A 26,957-nucleotide genomic window follows, 5' to 3' on the forward strand; every position below is an offset into this window, starting at 1 on the left:
GAAGCTGCCTGGGAATCTTCGTATCTGGAGGTTATCCAGAAGAAACTGGACAGGTTTGTCAAGAGATGCTTTTGATACTGGATATCGTACCACCCATGGCACAAGGGGTGGATTAGGTTTCTCTTGAAGAGTTCTAGAGCTGGCATGTATCTTAACACTTACTCCTTCTTAGAAAATGCACACAGCTGGGAACATTTTTTACCGTTTTGGCCTGCCACCGGAAAGGGCTGGTGTCCAAGAAGGAGTTCCTCATCTTTTTGTATGGTGTCTTAAAAGAAAGAAAAAGGTACACATTATGATGGAAGGAGTTCTTCAAAGATTTGGTACAGCGGAAGGGAAAAGGCAGAGAGGACCTTGTGTACCACAATTTGCTTTAAGATGTTTTCATTGCTGTATTTTAAATTGTTGTGACCCCCTCTAGGACCTTAGGGTCAAGGGTGGGTAATAAATCAAATCATCAACAACAACAACAACAACTTGCCCTTTTGGTGCAAGAGAGAAGAATGGATGCAAGGATCATTGTGCCAGAATGATGCATATATAACATCAAAGCAGTGTATCAGGATACTCAGTAGAGGCCCCTCCCCACAAAAAACTTTGAATCATACAAGCACGCTAGGGCAAACCGCTGATATGGGGAGAAAAGGGTACATACGATACAATACGATATCTTTATTGTCATTGTCCCATACAGAACAATGAAATTGAAAAATCTACATAAGACAGCATGAAAAGGGCTGAAAATTTTAAAAGGCGACTTTCCCCAACTACACTGTGGACATAAATACCAAGCGCCAAGGCTCAACAGTCCCCCTAGGACATAAGATTTTTTTCAAGGACAAGGAAAAGGCTACAGCAACATAATGAGGCACATCAACAGGACCCACACACACACACACACACACTGAGAGACACACATCTATACAGAGAAGGAAACAAAGCAGGTTTTTGGCAAATCAAACAAAAACAAAAAAGCCTAAAGGGTGAAATATGAACAAAGCAGGGATAACTTATATTTAATCTGTCACTTAGCCTTATGGCAAGCCTGAAAGAAACCAACAGGGAAGTTTCTGAACTCCTGGCAGCATGTGTTTTTATCACATTATTGCAGTGCCTTTAAAATATATACAGTGGAGAGGCAATTGATAAATAAATGCACAACTCTAACCTTCATTTATGAATTCAATGCAGCGTGGAAAAAGCAGCCTAACCCGATATCCACCTGGTCTAGCTTTCCAACTCTGATTGATCCATCAGAATTGCTATTCATTCATACAAGTGTTTATACACTGCCCTCTTGCAAATAGGGCTGGGCGAGAGATCGATGTATCGTCCGAAACTGGCTTGAAGCCCATATCGTGATAGTGGTTTCAGTTTTTGACCTGGTAATATATTGTGAATCATGGTGTGCGTGTGTGTGTGTGTGCACGCGCACTATGCGGGGAAAACTGCAAATTCAACCATTGCTCCATGTCAGACATTGTGATATATTGTGGTGTTTAGCTGGTTATATTGCCCAGCCCTACTTGCAAAGCATTTCACAGCAATGTAAAATCCTTTATAAGCAATACAAACCAATCATCAAAACGAATGGCTACTCAGGAAAAAATAAATAAAACCCGATGTGCCTGTTGGCATAAAATAAAGAAGAGATGCCTAAAAGTGAAAAGTTGAGGATGCCTGCACAACACTAAATGCCTGACTTCTGGCCGAGGTCAGCTGGGCCTCTGCAATGTGGGGGACAATTAACAGGGCTGCTGCAGATGATCTCAGTGATCAGGTTGGGCTCTAAGGGCTCAAGCGGTCCTTATGCTATACTGGACCCAATTTATTCAGGGTTTTATGTATCAGCACAAGAGACTTATACCTGGCATGCCAGGATATGAGCAGCCAGTGTAGGTATTTCAGCAGAGGTGTCACATGCTAAAGCCTCTAGGCCAGGTCCAAGGGTGGCCCAACACAAAGCGCACTGCAGTAATCCAGCCTTGAGGTTACCAGAGCATGCACTACAGCTGCCATGTTACCCACTTCCAGTTACGACTGCAGCAGGTATACCAGACATAGATGGCGAAAGGCACTCCTAGCCGCAACAACCTAGTGCCACCTGGCTACCTTTAACCATCCCGAAAGAGCAAGGGTCCAGAGGGTAGGTGGTCAGACGCACTGCTGCAAGTATCTTGTCAACATCATCAGGCTGCATCAACAGGAAATGGTCCCATAAGAGTGGACCAGATGTTGCCTTAGATCCCTCAGCTGCATTTGCTATAACAGGGGCAACATGTCATTCCTCTATTCTGCCTCTCAGCATTTGGGGTGGAGTGGGAGGAACAGAAGGGTCTTGTTCCTAAACCCCTTGTGACTAACAGACACCACTGCATTTAACCTACAGTGGACACTCTGGTTTTGTTTTGTTTTTAATTTATTATTTGTACCCCGCCCATCTGGCTGGGTTTCCCCAGCCACTCTGGGCAGCTTCAAACAAAGATTAAAAATATGGTACATTAAAATGTCACACATTAAAAACTTCCCTGAACAGGGCTGCCTTCAGATGTCTTCTAAATGTTAGGTAGTTATTTATCTCTTTGACATCTGATGGGAGGGCATTCCACAGGGCAGGTGCCACTACCAAGAAGGCCCTGTGCTTGGTTCCCTGTAGCTTTGCTTCTCGCAATGAGGGAACCACCAGAAGACCCTCAGCACTGGACCTCAGCATCTGGGCAGAATGATGGGGATGGAGACGCTCCTTCAGGTATACTGGGCCGAGGCGGTTTAGGGCTTTAAAGGTCAACACCAACACTTTGAATTGTGCTCGGAAACGTACTGGGAGCCAACGTAGGTCTTTCAAAACCGGTGTTATGTGGTCTCAGTGGCCACTCCCAGTCACCAGTCTAGCTGCTGCATTCTGGATTAGTTGTAGTTTCCGGGTCACCTTCAAAGGTAGCCCCACATAGAGCGCATTGCAGTAGTCCAAGAGGGAGATAACTAGAGCATGGGTTGCGAATGTGATCCGTGTGGGATGCACGTCCGCAAACTGCAGTGGAGCGTCTGCGCACATGCGGGTTGCAATTCGGCACTTCTGCGCATGCGCAGCCACCAAAACCCGGAAGTAACCCGTTCTGGTACTTCTGGGTTTTGGTGGTCTGTAACCCGTAAAAACACAACCTGAAGCATCTGTAACCCGAGGTATGACTGTATTTGATTTAACCCGATTTGACGTTCTAAATGCAACTTGCAATACGCACCCAGAATTCTGGCTTTTACATTTTCAGGCAGCAGCCTTTCTCCAAGTCTGCTGGCCTTCATTTTACACCAGGCTAGACTATGCTTGCTTTCGTGCAGCTGGGAACGCAGTTTCTCCACCTCCATTTGCAGCTCATCGTTCTTGTCGCGCAGCTCCTGAAAGGGAAGAACCCGGAAGCTCAGAATGTGGAACAGCCTCCCTCGGATCTACCTCGTTGGGTGCACAGCAACCGTTCCTCGACAAAATAACCAGGTGTGCTTGCAAATAATTCTCACAGAAATGCTGTAAGACAGTCTTTAAAAAACACAAGACACTGGAACATAAGAAAAGCATGCTGGATCAGGCCCGTGGTCCATCTAGCCCAGTGGCACTCTAACTTCTTTCTCGGGGCCGTACTTTCAGGAAAAGAATTTGGTCGCTCCATGCCACGTTTTTTATTGACAAGAAATACATAAAGAAGCAACTCCTAGCAGTGCTTGATTTATAGCACAGAACAATTTGCTGCGCGGTATCATACTGTTAAAGTAAAACCAATCAAACAAAACTGAAAGGGCAGAGGGAAGAAGAAATAGGCTCCAGCAGAGCCCCCTGGGCATATACTTCGTGCAGATAATTCAAAATACAGACTCCCAATGTCTGAGTGTTTATTTTCTTTGTGATGCTTCCTTAAAGGTAGCTGCTTCAGATGCTGCAAGAGCACTGAACCCCTTTGAGCAAATTCATAGTTTTTTGTAGTACAGCTGTTCTCCCTCACTGGATCATCGCCTTGTTGCAGTGTGTGGGCTTCAACATTCCTGGGATCCTTTGTGAGCTGTTGAACTGCAGCTCAAAAAAAAAAGCCTACCACTCAGTTCTGAAAAGACACCCGAGTTTTCTGGAGCCACCGTGAAGTCTGTGAGGGAGGGAGAACTGGGAGCTACGGACAGAACTGAATTTAAAAAGATCTGTTCTTCTCATTTCCTTAGCTGGCAAGGTACACGAACGATATAACTTTACAAGTGCAGAAGTGACTAGAGGGGGACAGGACTGAGGCCTACTCAACACAAAGGAGGTAAAAAGCGAGCCGCGATATAGAAGCCCATGGAAATGGGAGCTCAAGCATTTCCGAAAACAAAAAACCTTGTAACACGCAAGATCTCAGGCTGCAACAAGACATCATGCAGGTTTGCTAAAGAACAGTATGCCGCTACAAACAAGTGGATCGTGCACACACCTGAGGAAGGGAAAGTGCTCACCTTCACTCTCTATCAGGATGTAGCCGCAGCAAATGTCGAGAGTTTGGGGAGAAACAGGGAGAACTGAATTGGTAGCAGGACACATGAAATAACTCTAGTGCAACAGCAATAGTTCTACCCGCACTGTCGGAAGCGACAGATATTACATTGTGATTTTCTTCTGTCAAGAAGCAGAGCTGGAGCAAAAACGGCAATAGTCACATGCTCCAAGTTATCTCTACAACCTTTGTTAAGGTGTCCCCAATTTTTATTCTAATAAAATATAGCTATCCTATGGTTAGGATCTCACTGCTCTGGTGTACGAGTGCAGCTCTCTATCTTCTGGTAAGGAGAGTTGTATAGCTATGTAGGGGCTCTGTAATTAATGAGAATAGACTTAAAGCGGTATCATACCACTTTAAACAGTCATGGCTTTCCCCAAAGAATCCTGAGAGCTGTAGTTCGTTAAGGACGATGAGAGTTGTTAGGAAACCCCTATCTCCCCCAACTACAATTCCCAGAGTTCCCTAGAAAGAGGAATTGTCTGCTAAACCACTCTGAGAATTGTAACTCTGTGAGGGGAAAAGGAGTTTCCAATAATTCTCAGCACTAGTAACAAGCTAGAGTTTCCGCGATTCTTTGGGCATAGCCAAACCATTGCTTTAAAAAAAATGTAACAGCAAACCATGGTTTACAGCTAACCAGGAAGTAACTAGCTAAATCTGCACAAGGGAAGGAGGAGTGCTTGAGGTTTGATCACATAATATCAAACCATGGTTTGGCACTATGTCTGAACTTACCCTCTGTGTTGAACCTTGGTGTTTTAACTGCTATTCTAAAACATGCCATTGAGGAAATGATGTAGGCGCTTATCAAAAGATTGCTGATCTTTTAAAGAAAAGAGACATGAAGCCTTAATTTTTATGAGACTTGAATGAAGGCTGTTCTCTTGGCATGCGGATGGGTCCTCCCTGCACAATGCCATTTATAACACGTATAGGCCACCTACCCGGCACTGCAGCTCATATTCCTGAATGATTTTGGCAAAGTGTTCTTCTTGATCAAAGAGCTCTGTGCTGTGTGGATCCAGGAGCCCCAGCTAAAGCAAGCAAAGAGGTTTATTTTAAAAGTATTAGTGGTGAAATTACTATATATATAGTCATTCATTCATTCCAAGAAATTTATACACCCCTTGATTGGAAAAACAAACAAACCCTCAAGCAGTTTACAATTAGCTGGTGGGAGCCAATTTTTCGGCAGCGGAAGGCTAGATTTATAGCTTGACCTTAAATACATTTAATTTGGAAGCCTTGTCAACTGCAAGAAAACGTGATTTTTAAAACATGCACTTATCCTTGTGATTAGGAACCAAATAAGGCCACAATAGAAAAGCAACTGAAAGAGGTCAAAATCCTACAACATATGAATTTTATTGGTTTTCAATATGAAGAGGAAAGCATTTTCATCAATCCGAAGCTACCTTGTCTTTCAACATGAAGTCGAGATCCTTCTGAAGATTTAGTACTTGCTTTTCAGATTCAGACAACTTTTGAACCACTTCAACAAGTTCACTTTGTAAGCGACTATTCTCCTTTTAAGAAAAACACACAAAAAATGAAATCGAAAGTGCACATTTACGCTCATTAAACACGACACTGGGGTACCTTTTGCAACTCATGAGCAAGATACCAACATGTAGGATACAAAAAGGTTAGCACTTAGAAGCAATCCTGAAAAACCAGCTCCGCCCAACAAGGTGCCCCAATCCTCAAGGGAGCATTTTTGGGAGCTGGAAGGGAGGTGCGGATATGAAAGTAAGTTTCCACCAGCCCTGATAGGCAGATGGATCTCTTTGAAGAGTGGGTTAAATTCATTTAAAAACAAAATATAACGCTCTAGTCCTCACAGCTGCAGATTAAAGTATAGCAGTAATGCCTGGTGAAGTCTCCATAAGTCAAGAGACGAAAGCATATTTTTACTTAATATTTGCAGAATTCAGCCTCCCTTCAGGCAGGATTTTTACTTTATTCTTATTTTCAAGCTCAGAATATGCATTCTTGCTGTAGGCTGCACTGGTCATCCTGAAGATAACAGATGCTCCGAATCTTTACCTTGATTACTAAGCTCAGTTTCTGCCTCAGGCTAGATTCTTCCTCTTGAAGAGATCTGATGTCGGCTTCTAACTTGGTTTTCTGGTGGTTCCCTTGTTGCAAGAGCCGCTCCTTCTCCATCTCTGCTTCAGACTTCATAACACTGAGTTTCCCTCTGTAGTCTTGCTCAAGGTCTCTGCAAGATACAAGCACTGTTACGGGCATGTGCAAGGATTTTCCATGTGAAAATAAAAACAGAATGGTCCACAAGAGAAATGACTAGTGAGACTAAGAAGTTGGCCTCTCTACAGTCACAATTTTGTGAACATTGGCTGCATAGCTTATGCTGTGCTGTTTCACTGGATGGCAAGTTGGCTCTGCTCTTCACACTCCTCCTTGTGTATAAACCCCATCAGATAAGGACACCAAAAAGCTGGCTCACGTACTTCATTTTACTCTCATTGTGGTGCTCCAACGCACTATTGTGATCATCCACCTCCTCAAAAAGCTGCAGCTTCCGCTTTTCCACCTTCTCCAATTCAACTCGCGCTTTGTCTCTCTCAGTGGATATTTGCTCTACCTGAGCTCTACAAAGACAGTGAAGGTGCTGTTAAGTATGCATCCGAAATGATGCAGAAGCATCTTTCTGTTCAGTTTCAGTCCTACCATTTCCCATGGTATTAGTGCAAAAGAACATCAGATTATTATTATTTAATCCAATTAAAAACTGCATGTATCTGTTATCTTCCTATATACATAAAACAGTAAGGCTGTCGCCACGCTGTGATTTGAGTAGCTACCAAAAGATGGCCACACCAACTCCTGTGTGACAACAGAACAGCAGGCGAGTGGTGAGAAAACAGCACTGGGTGGCAGACAGCGCAGACAAGCTGTTTAACAGAGGGAGGGAAGGTGCTTCAGAGAACAGTTTGGACAAACTGCTCTCCGAAGTGCTCCCCGCTCTTTTAAAAGGGTTGGGAGTTGGGGTAGGTTTGGGCAAACTGTGAAGCAATAGGTGAAGGGGTGGGTGAGGTGTAAAGGGAAAAGGGGTTGGCCAGGAATGGCGCCTCCACCCAAAACAGCCGAAGAACAAGTTACTCTAGATGGCGAAGTTCGTGTCTGTAAGAAGCAAAAGCTGCCTGTTGAAGTCCGCTCTTGGGAACTGTTATCTCCTCATCAAGGGCTGCAGACAGCTCCAAGAGGTTAACTCTCTCCTCCATGTTGAAATCCAGACTCTGTTAAAACACACACAGAGAGAGCTTCTCAAAATCAAGGGAAATGTAAGTCAAGGGGTTCTAAAATTACTGCTATCGATATTTATTCAATGCCAGTGTGCTAGGCTCTGTATACAGAACAGCCAGAACAATTGAAAGAAGGGCTTTAAAAAGGCCGATAGCAGGAGGTGCAGAAAGCGTGAGGCTATGGTGTTCCAGAAAAGGCTTGGCAGAAGTGGGATTTAGAGTGGGGCTGCCTTAATAGAGAGGGCAAAGCTGTTTCAGCAGGGATAGTCAACATGGTGTCCTCCAGATGTCTTGAACTACAATTCCCATCATCCCTGTCTGTTGACCATGCTAGCTAGGGGCTGATGGGATTTGTACAGTGGTGCCCCGCAAGACGAATGCCTCGCAAGACGAAAAACCCGCTAGACAAAAGGGTTTTCCGTTTTGGAGGTGCTTCGCAAAACGAATTTCCTATGGGCTTGCTTCGCAAGATGAAAATGTCCTGCGAGTTCCTGCGGGTTTCCCCCCCCCTTTTTCTAAGCCGCTAAGCCGCTTATCAGCTTATCCGCTAAGCTGATAAGCCGCTAAAAGCCGCTAATCCACTAAGCCGTCAATGGGCTTGCTTCGCAAGACGAAAAAACCGCTAGATAAAGAGACTCGCGGAACGGATTCTTTTCGTCTTGCGAGGCACCACTGTAGTTGAAGGCACCATTTTGAAGGCACCATGTTGGCTATCCTTTCATCTAAGCCAGTGTTTCCCAAATTTGGGTCTCCAGATGTTTTTGGACTAGAACTTCCATCATCCCTGACCACTGGTCTTGATAGCTAGGGATAGTGGGAGTTCAAAAACCGCTGGAGACCCAAGTTTGGGAAACACCGATTTAAGCCATCAGAAGAACCTTGGGCAGAAGGAGCAGAAAAAGGGTCAACAACAGATGGGTTCATGCAGCGTGGAGCAAAGAAAACAAGAAGGGGAAACAATTTCAATTCCCAGGGTTCTTTGTAGGGTGCCACTGTTGTACTACTTTCTGAGTAGCTTAAAATGTGTCACACGGATGCTAATTAATATGAAGGCGCTACAATTCATCATTGGGATCTTTAGTGGGAAAGAGGGATGCGGGGTGGGGGCGAGAGAGAAGGGGGGAAATGCTTTTTCTTGGGATGAAAGGAAAACCAAAGCCTTCGTAATCTGTAAGGAGCAGCTAGAAACCTTAAGGATCTCCTTGCAGTTTTCAACCCCTTCCTGGGCCCAGATGGAGACAACTTGCTCAGGCCTTGCAAAGCCACTGCCATCATCGATGCTGGAGAAAACATTCAAGGTCACGGAGCCAGATAAGAAGGATGGAGTTGTGCTTCTGTGCCCACCGTCTTTGAAAATCTGGGGGCGGATCGGGGAGGGAAGCGATGGAGGGAGGAAAAGAAGGAAAAGTCTGTTTAGACAAACAGTGTAGCAGTCAAGCGAGACCTGAAAGGCAACATGTTTTTACCAATGAAGAACATCCTTATGCATCTATAAATAAAGGAAGCTGGTTGTTCGCAGCTACCAGGGTTTGCATTTTAATATCAGTTGTGATCGTATGTAAAAACAAATGCCTTCAAAAAGCTTGTCCAAAGGTGAGCTGTAAAAGCAGCACTGTAAGGAGGAGGCACTGTAAAAGCTTGCCTAAATTTAAATCAGTTCTCTAATCCTCCACCTAAACAGAATTAGCTTGTTTCAAGATGGGAAGACCAGAAGGATTACCTAGTAGCCAGATGCACGCAGCCCATCTGAACTCTGTAAACAGTACTGTATTTATTTATTTATTTTGACCCACCACTGGAAAGCTGCTTATTCTCCAGTGTGAATTATTACTCTGGGTTACATCCGCATGGGTACTTAGGATTTTCTGCACCAACTGCTTTAACTAGGGTGTGTTCATAGCTCCTACTGGATGGGATTACTCTATATCTGAGCTTTATCTCGGGTAAGCAACTCTCTCATTAAACAGGCACTAGGCCATATTGCAGGGACGTGGGTGGCACTGTGGGTTAAACCAGAAGGTTGGCGGTTCGAATCCCCGCAACAGGGTGAGCTCCCGTTGCTCGGTCCCTGCTCCTGCCAAACCTAGCAGTTCGAAAGCACGTCAAAGTGTAAGTAGATAAATAGGAACCGCTCCGGCGGGAAGGTAAACGGCGTTTCCGTGCGCTGCTCTGGTTCACCAGAAGCAGCTTAGTCATGCTGGCCACATGACCCGGAAGCTGTACGCCGGCTCCCTCAGCCAATAAAGCGAGATGAGCGCCGCAACCCCAGAGTCGGCCACGACTAGACCTAATGGTCAGGGGTCCCTTTACCTTTACCTTTTAGGCTAGAAAAGGCAACTCGGAGATCCCACACAACACTCCAATACTTCAGACTGAATTAATAAGATGAAGTCTGCTAAATTCTGCCTTTCCTTTGCTTTCCAGGGATCATAAAAAGTAGAGTAAATGAAAATAGACCTTGGCATCTGAATCTTTCAGGTCACCTTTTACATTTGAAGGTCAGTTCAAGACATTCTAGCCTAGTTCTCATATGCAGCAGTAAACCACGGTTGCCCATTATGTGCACGGGGAAGAGGAAATGGGAAACTTCCATTTCTGGTTTGCAACTAACCATGGTCACTCACAACATTTGAACTTTGGAAACTGTTGTTTATTTAAACCACTGCTAGTGATAACAATTCAGGAGGCAGCAATGGTTTCAGAATGTGGCTTGCTTTAGAAAGCCACATTTCCCCAAATCTGGAGATCACTGAGAACTTTGAAACAGAAAGCAGGTGGTTCCAGTCTTCTCCCCTAGCATGCGAAAAAGCATGTTGCAGCTTAGTCACACAGCATGAAAACATGGCTTCCCGTGTGTCATAACACAGCTCTGCGTGAAAAGGCAACTGCTGGAGGTCCTCTGAATGGTTTCATATTTTGAGTCTTAAAACTATGTTTCTGAAGGAAGTCTCTCTCTCAGAAATTATGCTTTGACAGTTACCTGGTGGGATGGTGATCTCTGACATCTTGGTTTGAGAGGTGTGGAAGAAATAGGGCGAAGAATGGGGCTGTGGTTGAACAAGCCAAGCTGGAATTCCTTTAAGCTTACTCTGCCATCTCCATCACTATCCAACTGGTTAAACAAATCTTCAAGATCCTGAATAAAACATTTTTAAAAAGCAATCTATCACAAAGTATCAGACATTATATTTAGGGGGGAAAAATTACCTGAGGAATTGGACCATTTTATGCTGTCCAAAAAAAATACAAAAAGTGGTATTTTATAACAATTTGCTCTTAGAAGCACAACAGTTTCCCATAAAACAGTCATTTTACTGCCTAGTCATTAAGAGGAATAAATTGCCTTTTGGAAGGTGAACCTACTACCAGGGAGAAACACTCAACACAACACAAATACTCCAAATAATGCCCCCCACATCAAAATACATTGATTTGTTACAACAGAACCAATAGGCAGCCTACCACAGCAGCTCACCAGGTTGTGACCAAAATTTAATAAAGTCCATCCAACCTTAAAGACTGGGAGAAGGGACATTATTGTTAGTGCTTTCAAGCTCTTTGTAGTTAGTGGGAAACTGCTGCAGCACTATCACCCTGGCACATCTGCTGCTGCTTTGAGGACTGCAACAAAAAGCTGCAGCACCACCTTGGTGGTCTTTCTGGCCAGAAAAAAAAGGAGTGTGGTACTACAACATCTACAAAAAAAGTAACATGGGGAAATGCCAGTATAGTACAGTAGTTAATAGTGTCGGACTAGGACTGAGAAGACCCACTTGGTCAAGAATCTCTGGGAATAATATCTATATTTATATCTATATCTATCTTCAATACTTGGTCAAACAATTTCCAACAGCTGAATTTACCCCACCTCTTTTTCCATCTCTTTGAGTCCAATGTTCTTACAAACGGTAGCCAGCTCTTGTTTATTAAGGTGCCCGTTCTTTCCAACGCCAAGATCTTCCCAGATGTCCCGAACCTGATTCTCAGTCATGCCAAAACACGAGGGGGAGACCTTTCTGGGGCTATCATAGAGGTCATCATGCCAGGTACACCTTCGCCCTGTAAATATAAAGAAATTCCACTAAGCAAGAAGAACGGCATTTTACCTTTGAATTATTTCGTCAGTCACAGCAAAGACTGCTCTTTCCACAAGCCTTCAACCATTTAACAGAGAATCCCACTCTCCTCTTTAGACTTAATTTTTCAAAATTGCTTCCTCCAATATTTGCCCTGAGTACATGAGCCCCATGTGAAAGTTGCAAGACTCCAATGCTCTGCAAACCTTCAAGTACAAAATATACCAATGATTTTGCATTGTTTACAACATAAGTAGGGTTTCCACTGTAGATGGAAGTATATAACACAATGAAATAAAATGGGATTTCCCCAGGAATGCATCAAAGCATTCTCAGAAGAATATTGACCTGTCTGCTTCATCAGTCTCCCTTATCCTCTAACTGCATCTTTCCAAACAATGTAAGCATGGCATAGTGGTCAGAGTGTTGGGCTGGGACCTGTTAGAGCAGGGGTCGAATCCCTATTTAGCCACGGAATTCACAGGGTGGCTTTGGGCCAGTCATTGCCACTCAGCTGAACCTACCTCACAGGGTTGTTGTGGGGATAAAACTGGGAAGGAGGAGAACCTTGTATTGCTCATTGGAGTAAAGGTGGGATTTAAATAAATGAGCAATAGTTTTCAATGCTAAACGTTAGCCCCATAATAAATCTGAGGGAAGAAAAGTTTAGGGCGATTGTTTTAACAACTAGTGAAAAAAGAGTACTGATGTGCTGAAGTTATCGAGTTGTCTTTTAGCGAGTTGGACCACTGTTGCACCTCAACCAGTACTGAGCGGTGAGAAGGACTTTGCATGCAGAAGGTCCTGGGTTCCATTCCAGCATCTCCAAGCAGGACTGGAAATAATCACCTTCCTCAAACCCCAGAGAGCCAGTCAGTGTAGACAATCCTGAGCTAAGATGGACCAAAGGTCTGACTTGGGATAAAACAGCTTCTTATGCCTACTCTGACAGGCCGTGGCTCTCCAAGGTCTCAGAAAAAGGTTGTTTTCCATCACTTGCTTCCTGTTACATTTAACTGGAAATATCAGGGACCTTCTACCTGTAAAAAATGGATTTTGTTACTGAACTATTGCCCTGTCCTTAAAGCCACCTATTCAAATCAGATGACCAGAGAGTTAAAGAAGGAAAGTTTCCATCCTCGGTATTGCTTTTCCTCCTTTCCTTCTTTGAAAAGGAGAGAACCCGTTCTAATTTTTTGAAACATGCATTTTGAGTTTAGGTTTCTCCTACCTTGACCCTCAAACATCTCATGCTGTTGTTCTTTTGTGCTTTCGGCCTCTTCGTCTGATTTAAGGCTCTGAAAATAAGAGAATGATTCACTGTTTCATGCAAGCTAAAGAGCTGAGCTTTTTTTTTTTTTAAGGATTATCATGAGTCTTGCGAAGGTGTCCTGGAGGGGATGGCCAGATCCTGAGGAGGAATGGGAGGAGCTCAGGGAGTTGGACCTGAATGACCCTGTGGAGGATCCTAGTGAAATAAAGCAGGTGGAACTGGGATCCCAAGAAGTATCTGTACCCAGGGAGATCAGTCGTCTGAAGAATGGACAGCTGGACCCAGGAGAGGGTCAAAGCAGATTGGCAGAGGGGTGTTCTGCTCCTGCAATACTGCATACCCCTAGTCAGATACCTCCTGCTATGCAGCCACATGAGTGACTTCTCCTTCCAGAAAGGGTCTCTCTCCACAGAGACAGGCAACTGAGAGCATGTTGGATGCTGAGCTGGCCCCAACCCCACTGAGGACACTATACAGATGCACTGGTTCTCTCCAGCCTCATCCTAAGTAACTTCAGCTTCCTGGATGCTGGCTTTGGATACAGAAACTGTGGGAATGTTCGGGGAGACAGGAGAGGATATATTGTTTATTAATATCCTTCCTAACTTGCGTTAGCAAGTTCCTTTCCTTAGCAGAGTGCATTCCCCTTTACACAGCAGAAAACCGGTTGCAAACTTGTGTGAGTTTCTTAAGACAATACGCAATTTAATCTGGCTTGTCCAGATTGAAAAGCGTTCTAATATTTTCCTGCTAAGACCCCTTGAATCCCTCCTAAAACAAATAAAGACACCACAGTCTTATTCATAAGCAATAAAAAGAAAGTTTACTCACAACCAGGCAAGGCACAGTGTGATCCCTGAAGGCAGGCTTAAGGCTTAAAGTTACAAGCATATACAAACAGGTTTACAAGAGGGAGAGTGGAAGCATACCTTGGCCTTTTACCAGGTCTGGAAAGGCCATGCCCACCCACTAGTCACATGCAAGGAAGGATGCTCCAGGCCAGGAGGAACAGGAAGTTTTTGACTGGCTGGACCAAACATTCCCTTGCACGTCCACTCTAGCAAAACAAGGAATGTTGTATTTGACTGCTCCCAGTAGATTACATCCCACAGAAACATGCAAACACTCCTCTGCAATGACACGTTCACTGCCTTGATATTTGAGCCTAATATTTGTTACTGAATGCTGGGCAGGCTTTGGAAACGTCTGAACTTCTGGGTAAGCATGAACTATGAAAGAAGCCTCATGTTTACAAGGCTGCTTCTTTTAAAGTAACATACAGTAAAACTCAAGAGACTCGACCTCACCTCCACGCTCTCCAAAGATGCTGAGCGTCTCAGCTGACTTTTCCCATTTGCCTTTGCTTGCTGCTCCTGTAAATACTTGGGAGTTTCCAGATTTGCACCCTGCAGTTCTGGCCTCGTCCGGCGGCCGTACCACTTGGCCCCATGGATGTATTTAGGCTCGACTTCATCCGGAACAGCTAAGAGTTGGAAACACAATTGTAGATCAGGATCACCAGTCTGACTGCAGCTCTGCTCTACAGCATACTTAAGCTTAGTGGTCAATAGCGCACTGTAAACAGAAAAACTTGAAAGCAGTAAATCCAAAACAAGTAATCTTTTAGCACCCCCACTCTTCACCCACCTGGTTCCAGGTAACTGCTCTCATCATCTGAAAGACCAAGACTGATGCTTGAGGACAATATGGTCACAAAGCCTTCCTTAAACTCTTCAAAGTTAACCTAGAAGTGGACGGACAGGACATTGTTAAGTCAGGGGTATACCAGGAATGAAGCTCAGTTCTTGTTTCTGCATTATGCTGAGTCAGACCATTGGTCCACATAGCTTTGATACTGTCTACACTGGCAGGCAGTGGCTCCCCAGGGTGTCATGCAGGGGACACTCCCAGCACTACCTCAAGATGTCAGGGATTGGACCTGGCATCTTCTGTCTGCTAAGCAGATGCCCGACCACCAAGCCATGGCTCTTCACTTTTGCCAATCCAGCTTAAGAAGATCTGGTGGTAAACAGGGCAGCACTGATTCCCAGCAGAATCTTGTTCTCGTTCAGTTACTCCAGAACCTACCCCTACTGGAGGACGTTGCTAATGTTTGATGAGGTCTCAAAGACCAAATTTAATTCACCTGACAGGAACTAAACTGATATTCATCAGGTTTGGGGAATGAGCAACGCACCCATGCATTTTGCATCACTGCCCTGGCACTCTGGTTTTAAAGAGAGGCACCAGCATGAATACAATACATCAGATGCTAGCTGCCTAAAAAGAGACTGCCGATTGCTAAGCTCTTACAGACTTCACCACTAGAAAACGTACCGTTCCAGGGCACTGTAGCTTGGGCACCAATGTGGCAAGCCAAAGTGTTTATTTGGTCTGGCTTTTGATTCACCAAGGTGCTTTAAGATGCCACCTGAACAATAAGTACACAAGTGTAATTTCAAAGGGTAATTCTCCTTTGAAAATGACTAGTTAACGGAATCAAATGAGGATGCTGACGAGTTTCAGCAGTTACGGTAGGGGTGCAAATGTGTGTGTGTGTGTGTGTGTGTGTTTCATAAAAAGATAGCAAGGTGGAGTACAACATATAAGGATAAAATCAGCAAAATATACATAAAACCACCCTTAAATGTTTACTATACTAAGCTATCGTCCCATGAACAAACCTTTAAAAAAATGCTCTAGAGATCTGGGGTAGAGATTTCAACTTTTCACACCAGAAATATACATGCATTCTATTAACAAACATTCCGAGATACTAGAATTTCCATGTTCCTTCTATTAAATGTTTTGAGAATTGCAATCAGTCACCCTTATCTTTCTTATTCTTTAGAGCAAGAAAGAGAAGTCGCTATATTTTTGCACTTGGGAGACTGAGAATATTTGATTGGCAGAAACCTTTGCAGGATCATTTGTAAGACTGGGAACAATACCCTCAGTCAGTTCAAAAGTGCAGCTTTTGTTAACAGAGAACTTGCTTCCAGCTTCCTGCAAATTCCATTAATCCAGGTCCCAATTTAGAAAAGACAGGCAACAATTTATAACTCTCTGCTGAAAACCCAGCAAGGATGCCCATGAATTCTCTTACATAGGAAATTAGTTTGAACTTTAGAAAGCTAGTCACATAAAACAAAAGAACAAACAGAGCTTTGCTTCTACACCAAAAGATTTGGGCTACGTAACTGGTTTGGAGGATTGAGAATAAATACAGCCGTGAGCTGCAGTCAAACCATTTCTCCTCTTCTCCAATAATACAAGGGGAGGAGACTGGAAGGTGCTACTTAACAGCACACCATAATCTGCCTTTGTGTCTAAATGCAATAAACTATGGATTGTCCATAAACTAAGATTCTAAGCCATCCTGGATTGAGAATGAGCAGCAGTTAGCCAGGACATTTGGAGGTCCTGGTTTGTATGCAAGTTGTATTTTGACCAAACCAATGTTTAGTGTACTTGGGGAACAAAGAAGTGGAAGCTTCTGATCTCCACACACACACAAAAAAAACAATGCTTTGGAAGATTGTCTGAATGCAACCAACAGCTACCAGGTAACATTTTCTGTTGAAGCGAAGACTACTCCATACTTCTGTAGGATAGTTCTGTATTAGGATAGTTCTGTATTCTCTTGGTTGCATTCAGACAATCATGCAGCAGTCACCTCTAGGCTATAGGTCACCTCTATTGTAACTCACTCTATGCAGGACTGCCCTTGAAGCTGACCCAGAAACTCCAGCAGGTGCAGAATGCCACGGCGAGGCTCCTTATGGGGGGATCACATTAATCCCGTGCTTTACCAGCTGCACTGGCTCCCAGTGGAGTACAGGGTCAGGTTTAAGGTGCTGGTTCTGACCTTTAAACCCCTATGCAGCCTAGGACCCTTGTACCTATGGGACTGCCTCTCCTGGTATGCCCTGTGGAGGACCTTAAGGTCCATAAATAGCAACCCAAGCCTCAAGGAGGTTAGATTGGTCTCAGCTAGGACCAGGGCCTTTTCAGCACTGGCCCTGACTTGGTGGAACGCTCCATCACAAGAGACCAGGGCCCTGCGGGATTTGACATCTTTCCACAGGACCTGCAAGGCGGAGCTGTTCCGCCTGGCCTTCAGCTTAGACTCACTCTGACCCCTTATATGGGATTTGGTATATAAATTTTCCCTTGGCTTTTTTTTGCTGGCCCATGTAGGACCAGCATGGATAGCTGGCTCGGGTGAATATCTGATGTTTCCTCCCTTTATGGTCTTGATTTTTGGCCACTAAAATGAGGCTGCATTTTAAGCTGTATTTTAAACCATGTTTTAATTGAATGGTTTTTTCCCCCTATTACGTTTTATTATAATTTATATTTGGTGTTAGCCACCCTGAGCCCAGCCCTGGCCAGGGAGGCCAGGGTATAAATAAAAAATTATTATTATTAATCTTCCAAAGCATGTTGTTTTTTGGTGGTGATAAGAAGCTTCTGTGACCACCTACAAAGTACTGTCCTTGTAAGGTGCTAGTTGTTGCAGAAGCAAACAGCATGAATCCACCATCACCATTTTGAGGCACTGCTTTCTGGGACTTGGAAAAGAAAGATCTGAAGGGATGACTGGTCAGTAGGCAACAGGGATGTGAACTCCAAAGGAGTTAGGATCCCCCTAATCACATCCTAGGCGCATAGCTGTCAACTTACAGATTTGAAAATAAGGGACCAGCAGCCTCGAAAATAAGGGATCAGCAGCCAAAATAAGGGATTTTCAGAGCACAGGTATGTTATGTTCAACTTCTGAGCCCCTCCGAGCCAAAGGCAGAAAGCCCAGCCAGCAGCCAAACGAAGCCTCAAGCGGTAGTTCCCACAGCGCAGCAACCCGGCAAAGGGGATGCAGCAAGGAAAACCACTGTCACCTCTCTGCTGGGAAGCGCTGAGCAAAGGTGAGTCCCCAGGCAACGTGGCCAATTTGATTGGCACAAGGCATGCAAGGTCCACCCCAATTCGTTCTTAGACTCCTTATTGGGTGAGCAACGCATTCAAGCAACACAGTTCGAGCCTCCCTCCTCCCTGGCAGGCAGGGAGGGAGGGAGAGGAGCTGCTTCCTTTGAAACCCGGGAAATTTAAAGGACATCATCAATAAGGGACAGCAGCGGGACACGGCGCTGGGATAAGGGACTTTCCTGCCAAATAAGGGACGGTTGAGAGCTATGCCTAGGCGTTGCAAAGGCTTTGCAACCGAGAGAGAAGAACAAGCCATGCCCAAAGCAGGACAGTTAAAAAAAATGACACAAGAGGGAAGTTTAGGCCACATTCCATAATGTCCATCGGAAAATGAGTGGGACAGGGTTTATTTAGGTCTCCCTGAAAAGCGCAGGGATGGCATCCTATCTCACTTCAACGCAGACATGTCGAGTGGTGCAATTTGGGGGGGGGGAATATGCCCCTAGGCTTGCCTTTAGGGGGCACCAATGAGATTTAAAAGTGTTCAGGGCCAGACAGGAAGGATGAAGAGTGGCCAGCTGAGAATTCCATGCACGGATGGGAACAACTGGTGGGGAAGGGCCGGGAGACAAGATTGCCATTTTAAACCGTTATGAGAGAAGTGCTCCTTCAAAACAGTCAGGCGCAGAGGCCTTGGGCCTACTTACCCTGGCAAAGAGATTATTTCCCAAGAGGTTCTCCAGGAGTAGGGGTAGCTGCCTTTCCAGGTGTAACTTGCGGCATAGCTCAGTCAGCTCTTCCTTGTCCAAATACCCGGTGCCTGTGGCATCGCAGCTGTTGAACACATCCTTCAGCTGGGACACATATTTGTTCTCTTCCTCACCCATCCCATAGTATAAAACTCAGCCTAAAACGAGTCAGTTGGAAAGGGGAGGAAGGAAAGAGAAGTGGAAATATGAGAGTCAATATTCCCAGTAAGCACTGATATCAAACATTCAACCACCATTCTCTTCTCCTTTTGCATTTTGTAGAACTAGGACTTTTCTTCTCTCTCTCTCTCTCTCTCTCTCCCCCCCCCCTTTTAAGCACCTAAATTTAAAATATGGTATTTGAGCAGGTTAAAGGTAGCCAACATGGTGTTCTCAAATGTGCTTGGGCTACAGTTCTCATTATCCTTGATCAATGGCTGCGCTGCCTGGCGCTGATGACATGGATCAATGCTGGTTAAGAAGAAGAAGAGGAGGAGGAGTTTGGATTTGATATCCAGCTTTATCACTACCCGAAGGAGTCTCAAAGCAGCTAACATTCTCCTTTTCCCTTCCTCCCCCACAACAAACACTCTGTGAGGTGAGTGGGGCTGAGAGACTTCAGAGGAGTGTGACTGGCCCAAGGTCACTCAGCGGCTGCATGTGGTGGAGCGGAGACGTGAACCCGGTTCCCCAGATTACGAGTCTATCGCTCTTAACCACTACACCACACTGGCTGGGTTAACAGCCCACCACAGTGGTAAAAAGCGCCAATGAAGAAATTCCAGGTTCAAAGCTGAACAAAATGTGAGCTCACTCGAACTGCCCAACCTAGCACCCTTCTGATGTTGTTGGACGTTTTTGCTCCAATAGTCAAGAAGCTCTGATCCTTGGCTTCAGGGAGCCTTTACCTCTAGGATGGGGAACACATGGCCATCCATCTATTGCTCCCAACAGCACCAGCCAGGATAACCAATGATCAGGGGGTGATAGGAACCTTAGTCCTACAACATCTGGAAGGCACTAGTTTTGGTGAGGCTGGTCCACACTGATCGGCAGCAGCCCTTAGGGATTCAGTCAGGAGTCTTGTCAAGCTCTACTGAAGATCTGGGGACTGATCCTGGAGAGCTTCTGCAATCAAAGGATGTGCTCTACTACTGAGGTACAGTCCATCCCCAAACTCATTCAGTTGTGCAGACTGGCTACCGCTATCAGTTTTCCAACACCATAACCGTGTTGGAACCATAACCATGACCGCCTAAAGCAGATTAGCCACCACAATTTTCTATCCAAAGCTCCTTTCTCCGCCCAGTTCCAGCACTAACTCCAGAAAGCAGAAACACAACTTCTTTACAGAGTAGTTACGCCCCAACTGTGTTGTGGGACTGTGTTTATAAAAAAAAGTTTTGAGTATCCCGTGATGCAGGTTTTCTTTCTATTCTTCTTCCATTCACTTCTGCTTTCCTGTATATTTGATGGTTTCTTTGTTCAGTGCATGATGCTCGGATGCATAAAACTCCAACCATAAAGAATCTGTAGTTTTTAACTGGAGGAAAGTTTGCAGTGGATTTGAAGTGAGAATTCTAACTTCTCACAACACACTTCTCTACCCAGTGAGCACCACACTGCTGGGGTATGTTGAGGCAACAGCTTCTCATGAAGTGCCTCTTGCCCATCTGGTGGGAAACAGAAAGGGAGGCTTTGAGCAGGCTGTGGTAGCAGAGGAGAGGCTGCAGGCTGGATCCGTCCCATAGTTCCCCACCCTTGCTAGGGGAATCTCAGGAGGAAGAACCCAATCTCCTTAAAGATTGTAAGACTATAAGCAGTCTCCTGGATCAGGCCAGTGGCCCGTCTAAGTCCAGCATCCTGTTCTCACAGTGGCCACTCACATGTCTGTGGTAAACCCACGAGCAGGATTCGAGCGGAAGAGCACTACCCCCTCCTGATGTATCGCCACCTCGAAACACGGAGGCAGATCACAGCCCTCTAGTAGCCTTCCATGGCCTTCTTCCTACATGAACTCCTTCCAAATTTCCTTTCACTGGAGGGAGGCAGGGAGAAAATATTGTGTTTCTAAACCTCTTTTAAAAAGCCCTAACAGTCAGCTCAGGTTAAATTTATTGCACAGACCTAGAAACCAAAGGGAAAATTTGTGTTGTAACTTGCAGCCCATGTACCAGAGAACACCCCCCAGGGGAGACTTGACCGTAACATTTTAAGGGTCAGTCAGCATTATACTGTAGATGTAATACATCAAACAGCTGGAGAGAGATGGCTGGAGAGAGTGGTTTCTACATCAAGAGAAACAGCAGAATGGCCTGAAATTAATACAACGGGGTGAAGATTCAATCATTTATGTAAACAAACCCAGCTTCCTACCACATACCTCTTTTTGAGTGTCCAGAGGAGCTGGCCTCTCACCCGCTGCTCTGAGCAACACCCACGCCAGGGCACTTTGCTGATCTGTGAGATTTGTGTTGTTTTAGGTACTCAGTTCCTTGAGCATTCACGGCATGGCACAAATCATTACGTAAGAGTGGAATGTTGACAGCTTGTAGATAGAAAGAGAGCGAGGGGGTATAAAAGTCTGGGGTTTGCCTCAATGTTGTATCCTTTTGAAATAAACTAATTGACCATGGTGGTGGTGGTTGTTTAAGAAGTACAGCATGCCTTGCATCCATTTCTATCCAACAAAGTAGCTTTGGAGGAGAGGGAGAGCTAGTGAGAAAATGGAAACTAGACAGCCTCCTTTTCCTCCATCACCAAACTCCTTGAAGACAGATTTTCATTTGGCATAGCCAAGAATTTCCGTTCTGGAAGCATTCTTGGCTACACCAACAGCTGGAACTAAGAGGAATTAAGTCTGTCTTTAAGCCAAGCCAAACTGCATTTCTGGCACAAAGATGCTTATCAGACAATCCTTACCGTCTCATGGCCAAACCGGCCAGACGTAAGAACGTGGACCTCTTGTCCATCCAGTTTTGCCCCCAGTCTCCTGCTGCTGATTCCACCCCACCCATGCCCCGAAGAACTGGGCAAAAAACAAACCTGTTTCAAAATTAATGTAGGAAGAACTGACCGAGCTCTAAGCAGTGGGCAAGTTTTTTTCCATCCATTTGAATAGCAGGCTCTTGACATATTTTCAGGGGGGATTCCACCATGGAGATCATGGCTGCTCCCTCAGCTACATTCTCCTAAATTTTAATCTGCATTTACTTTTCTGAGATTCAAACAAAATAATATTAATGATATAACTTCTATAGCAGCCAGAGAAGCAGAAGCTTCCCCAAAAGAATCTCATTTTGCAAGGGCATGCCCAGCTCTAGGTCCCGTTTGAAGGCAACTGTGGGATGGATGGACCACTGACCTCACCAAGTACAGTTAGTTTTGCATTCTTAATTCTACTGTTGCATAATGTTGACATTGATTTCGAGAGTTCCAGTAGTGGCTCAGGCAGTAGTATCTGGACCAGGAGATGTCTCCTGGAGTTCATTCTCCACATTAGTGACCTAGAGGAATGTCTTGGGTGTGCCATGCCAGTTATACTGAGTTTTAACGTAGGGCCTGTATTTAGCCCAACACAACTATTTATAATGGAAACTTCTGCGGCACCAACTGCTTCAGTGTCCTGCACCAGTCAAGCACGCAGCCACCTGCTCTTGTGAGACCCCACTGTTGCGGGAGCTTAACTGAGCTGGAGGCAAAGAGCAAATAATGGAGGATTCTGGTTAAAAAAAAAAACCCTATCAACAGGATAAGCAGAAAAACAGCATCTGCATACGAGTTTCATTTATATGCAAGCGCTAATGTTAATTTCACAAATTGAATATGCAGGTGGAAAAAACGAATTAAGTAATGGCGGGGTTAGCAAATGTAATTCTGGTGCGTGGTAATGAGCTTAGAGAATGACCTCAGCAACTCCCAAGGGCTCATGGTTTAAATTTCGTTTTAAAATCAGGCAGCTAGGAACTTCTAAGCATCTGCCTGGAAAACAATATGGAGAATCTTCCTGCCCTCTCTCTTAGCTGCAAGCAAAACTAAAATCGTAACAAACTCCAGTAACTGTAAGTACGGCACACTTCAACCAAGACAACATCTCCCTGTTCGTCTGAAGGCTGGGAAGATGAATTAACAAGGCTTTTAAGTTTTAAACAGAAATCTCTCCAAGTTTTAGACGCATTTTTGACGTATCTTCTGGAGCAGTACCCATGGACAACCTGCCTACAAAGACATCCCCAAAATCTGGCCACAAAGCAGGTGCAGGGAATGCTCACACCCCAGAAAAAGCAATGCAGCCATGACCACACACACTAAGATACCTTTTTGCTGCTTGTGCTACCTGCCTCAAACCCTCGGTGTGTTAGGGACTTCCCCTGCATGTGAAGACAGGCTCCCGTGGATTGAGCGGACAAGATAGCAGGTCCAATGATCAAGAAGGTGGTTTCTGCATGTGCTGTAGAGGGAAGTGAGGGGCAGATGGGGCTCATCAACCTTGGAAGCTAGCCCATCGAGGAGAAGGAAACTATGACCCTAAACCTCCATTGCCTTGCAGGTTATCTTCGGGAGAAGAAAAGACTAAGGAGTAAACCCTACTCCAGAGTGGAGTCCCTAAGATGGCTGGATGGTGCCTTGTACGCCTCTTTCCAGCAACCCCTGCAGCCAAACTGGTGCTAAACCTTGCTCTGCTTTCCTTTGGACCACATCAGTGAGGCTGAGAGTGGGGTCTTGTCGTCTGGGCATCCCTGGACTGCCTTACACACTGCCCAAGCTTTCGTCCCGGGGAAGTCACTTTGGTGCTGCTAACCCAGCAGTTTGACTTTCCCTCCTGAGGCACACTTCATTGTCTCTCAAGACAGATGGATGCCAACAACAGGCTACCTGTACTTGCACATGATTATTAAACTAAAGGCAAGGGGGAAAGCTTCTTTGCAGATGCATCCGATTGGTCTTAGTTGAATGGGATCTTGTTTATGCCAGCAAGACTGACACACACCATAACAATTGAGGGCAGGCACTGAGACAACACACAACCTTCTGCAAAACAAAACAAAGCACAAGAGCTGCTTCCCTAATATTACCTGAACACCATGGTGTCCCAATAGAAGTGGACATTGCAAGAGGCAGTGGAGTTTCTCATGGATGGTGCAATAGGCATGTCAAACAAAAGGTTGAAAGTGCTCCACATTGCTCTTTAAGTCACAGGTGCAAGCTATGGATGTAAAACATAGAGGGACCCTGGGACCAATGCCATTCTAGTAGCCAGGGCTTTAAGAAAGCACCTGGTACAGATTTAACTGGGTTAGAGGAAGGCAGACAGACTGGCTTTCACAACAGAAAGCCCTTTAAGTAGATACTAAGGTTATCTTCTCTTCTTGAGTCTTACCCTCAGTCGCCCAGATCAACTTTTCCTGTTATTTGCCACCCGTCTTTCCGGTCTTATGTAAGCTCCTTGTTATCCCACAATCCATTAGGCTTCTACCAATCCCACCCTAGCTATCCTCTTATCTTCCACTCTTGTCTCCTACTATATTAAACATATGCTCTGCATCTTGCTATTGTAACCTGCTATTTATTGTTTATCCTCTCCTATCGTTTATTTTTGTTTAGCCTTTTCACCATAGGGTCTTCAAGGAAGCTTACATTATCAAAGACTAGCAAACTTCTAGCCACGTTGCTCAGGAATTCTAATAATGCTCCCCTCCCCGCCCAAAATCAGTGCAGTTTTGAAATCAGTTGTTAAAATCTGTGCAGTTCAGAAAGGTTCAACCGCCATCTTGAATTAAAATGGTATCCAACTGTATCCAAACGTAGAAGAAAACCTGCTCCTTGATTCTCAGGAACCATCATGCAAAATTTGGTTAAATCATAAGAGATGTGGAAATGCATAGCAAATAAACAAAATACTTTCCAAAATACAAATAGATAAAAACTATTTTTTCGAACGGAATGAAAATTCAAAACCTACAACTAAAAAATTGCAAGAAATAAACAAATTTAGCAGCAGTGTTTTAACACCCCTTCTTTTGCTTAGTACAAATGCTAAAACTAACCTTAAGTGTTTATCAATTACTGTCTATGAGTCCCTCAGTCCAGTACAGAGACATGATTAATACAAAACATTTCATCCTCTTTCAGACTTGTTTTGACTGTCCCATAACCTGAAGCCCTCCAGATGTTTTGGACTATAACCCCCATCAGATCCAGCCATAGTCCAAAACATCTGGATGGCACCAGGTTGGGGGAAGCTGTGCTGTACTAATAATTAACACACTTCCTACAATCATTTCCTACCTTAGGGGCGAAAAAGGTCCTTCCTACACCGTTCTTTTCTCTGTTTAAAATTTGCTACAAGAGTGCTTACAGACAAAATGTGAGTCACAGCACATTTCCATTCCCCCCCCCAACATACCATATTATTCAGATTGCTGCTGCATCTGGAACACAAATTAAAAACATACTGATCAACAAATCAAAGGTTCCGTCTGTTCTGTTTTCTTGTTCACTCTCCAGCCCAACGCTTTAGATAGACTGTCTGCCTTTTCATATATTTTGAAGATGACTATGTCCATCTTTATCACACAGACATTTGACCACTAACTTTTTAATTGCAGTGTTGTATTTGAAATATTGTTTGAATTAGCAGGGCTAATCAGTGCTTTGAATAGACAACCCTTGATGCAACCATGTAGAACCAGTTCCTATCCCCCAAAAAAAGCTTAATCCCAGAAAACAGATGGCATGTTTGAATAAAATGCATTGAGTGCAAGGCCACAATAGGATCACTATCCCATATGCTCCAAAGACCCCTATTTACCAGGGACAGAATCTATGTGCTGCTACCTGTCCCTGGTAAATCCCTGTCCCTATTTTTTCCTTTGAGCAATATTAATGATTTGCTTTCAGCACGAGATACTAGATTTCTCACTTTTCATGGCTCAGCTCCTTCTTCAGAGGCTCTACAGTGGTACTTCGGGTTACATACGCTTCAGGTTACATACGCTTCAGGTTACATACGCTTCAGGTTACAGACTCTGCTAACCCAGAAATAGTACCTCAGGTTAAGAACTTTGCTTCAGGATGAGAACAGAAATCGCACTCCGGCGGCGCGGCAGCAGCAGGAGGCCCCATTAGCTAAAGTGGTGCTTCAGGTTAAGAACAGTTTCAGGTTAAGAATGGACCTCCAGAATGAATTAAGTACTTAACCCGAGGTACCACTGTACAGAAGGATGGAGAATTTGGGAGCCCTCTATAATTTGTTTGGATTACAACCACCATTATCTTTTGCCATTGGCAATGCTGACTGGGACTGATCCAACCACATTTGAAGAGCCAAAGGTTCCCGAGCCATGCTCTTGAAAACAGCTCTCCAAGGAGGACGGAGGAGGCACCTTGTCTATACATAAGAACATAGGAAGAGCTTGCAGGATCAGGCCAATGGCCCATCTACTCCAGCATCCTGTTTTCACAGTGGTCAACCAGATGCCTTTGGGAAACACACAAGCAAGAGCTGAGGACAACAGCACCCTCTGGAGAAACTGCTTTCAAATATGTATTTAATGTGCAAAGCAAAAAATAAAATTACACGGAAGTGAACATTATTTGAAACAGCCTTCTACTGAACCGGGTTTTCTTAAAGTAAAAGCCACTATGGGATGGAGCCAATGTTAGAAATACTCCAAGGACACCCATAGAAATTAATGGACACGGCTAACTTAGCTTCATTAGTTTTAACAGTCAACTGAACAAAACATTGCTTCCTTGGTTTCCAATATCCAAACTACTCCATGCAACACGACGGCACACAGAAAAGCAGATTGCTCACGCACAGGACTTTGTATAGCTGAAATCCCCAGCTAATTCACTTCAGAACCTTATGAACACATTATTTTTATGAGCCTAAGCCTGGGACAATTGATTGAAGATCACATCATATTTCTCTCACTAGCAAAACCGAAACACAGACACAAAGCTTGGTCAAAACAGACTCCAAGTTAGCTGCCATTAAGTCTTTTCTGCTGGCAGACATTTGTATTATAGTTTTGACTTGTGTCCCTGCCAAATGTTCCTGCTTATAAAAACTTTGTCTCATCGGATCCAACTCAGAAGAGCCCAGAAATTTAAATATCACTGCATTTGAACTCAACTGCGAA

At 44.5% G+C, this 26,957-nt stretch overlaps 1 protein-coding gene across 2 annotated transcripts in view; it reads right to left on the reverse strand.

The window, feature by feature from the left end:
- The window catches only part of NINL (ninein like), a 47,288-nt gene that overhangs the window by 14,743 nt on the left and 5,588 nt on the right, over positions 1 to 26,957 (reverse strand). The window contains exons 1-15 of one of the 2 annotated variants that reach the window (XM_079968500.1): positions 20,154 to 20,445; positions 18,769 to 18,968; positions 14,783 to 14,879; positions 14,443 to 14,618; positions 13,094 to 13,160; positions 11,655 to 11,845; positions 10,767 to 10,922; positions 8,976 to 9,143; positions 7,644 to 7,780; positions 6,992 to 7,132; positions 6,567 to 6,741; positions 5,936 to 6,046; positions 5,465 to 5,554; positions 3,243 to 3,396; positions 203 to 268 (exon numbers count right to left, since the gene is read on the reverse strand). In XM_079968500.1, coding sequence (XP_079824626.1) covers positions 203 to 268; positions 3,243 to 3,396; positions 5,465 to 5,554; positions 5,936 to 6,046; positions 6,567 to 6,741; positions 6,992 to 7,132; positions 7,644 to 7,780; positions 8,976 to 9,143; positions 10,767 to 10,922; positions 11,655 to 11,845; positions 13,094 to 13,160; positions 14,443 to 14,618; positions 14,783 to 14,879; positions 18,769 to 18,948 — 1,909 coding nt within the window. In that variant the 5' untranslated portion in view covers positions 18,949 to 18,968; positions 20,154 to 20,445. Of the gene's footprint in view, positions 1 to 202; positions 269 to 3,242; positions 3,397 to 5,464; positions 5,555 to 5,935; positions 6,047 to 6,566; positions 6,742 to 6,991; positions 7,133 to 7,643; positions 7,781 to 8,975; positions 9,144 to 10,766; positions 10,923 to 11,654; positions 11,846 to 13,093; positions 13,161 to 14,442; positions 14,619 to 14,782; positions 14,880 to 18,768; positions 18,969 to 20,153; positions 20,446 to 26,957 lie in introns of those variants that run through there. The other variant, XM_079968499.1, reaches the window with a different exon arrangement.

Source organism: Podarcis cretensis, assembly GCF_951804945.1.
Source record: "Podarcis cretensis genome assembly, chromosome: 3".
Classification (NCBI taxonomy): domain Eukaryota; kingdom Metazoa; phylum Chordata; class Lepidosauria; order Squamata; family Lacertidae; genus Podarcis; species Podarcis cretensis.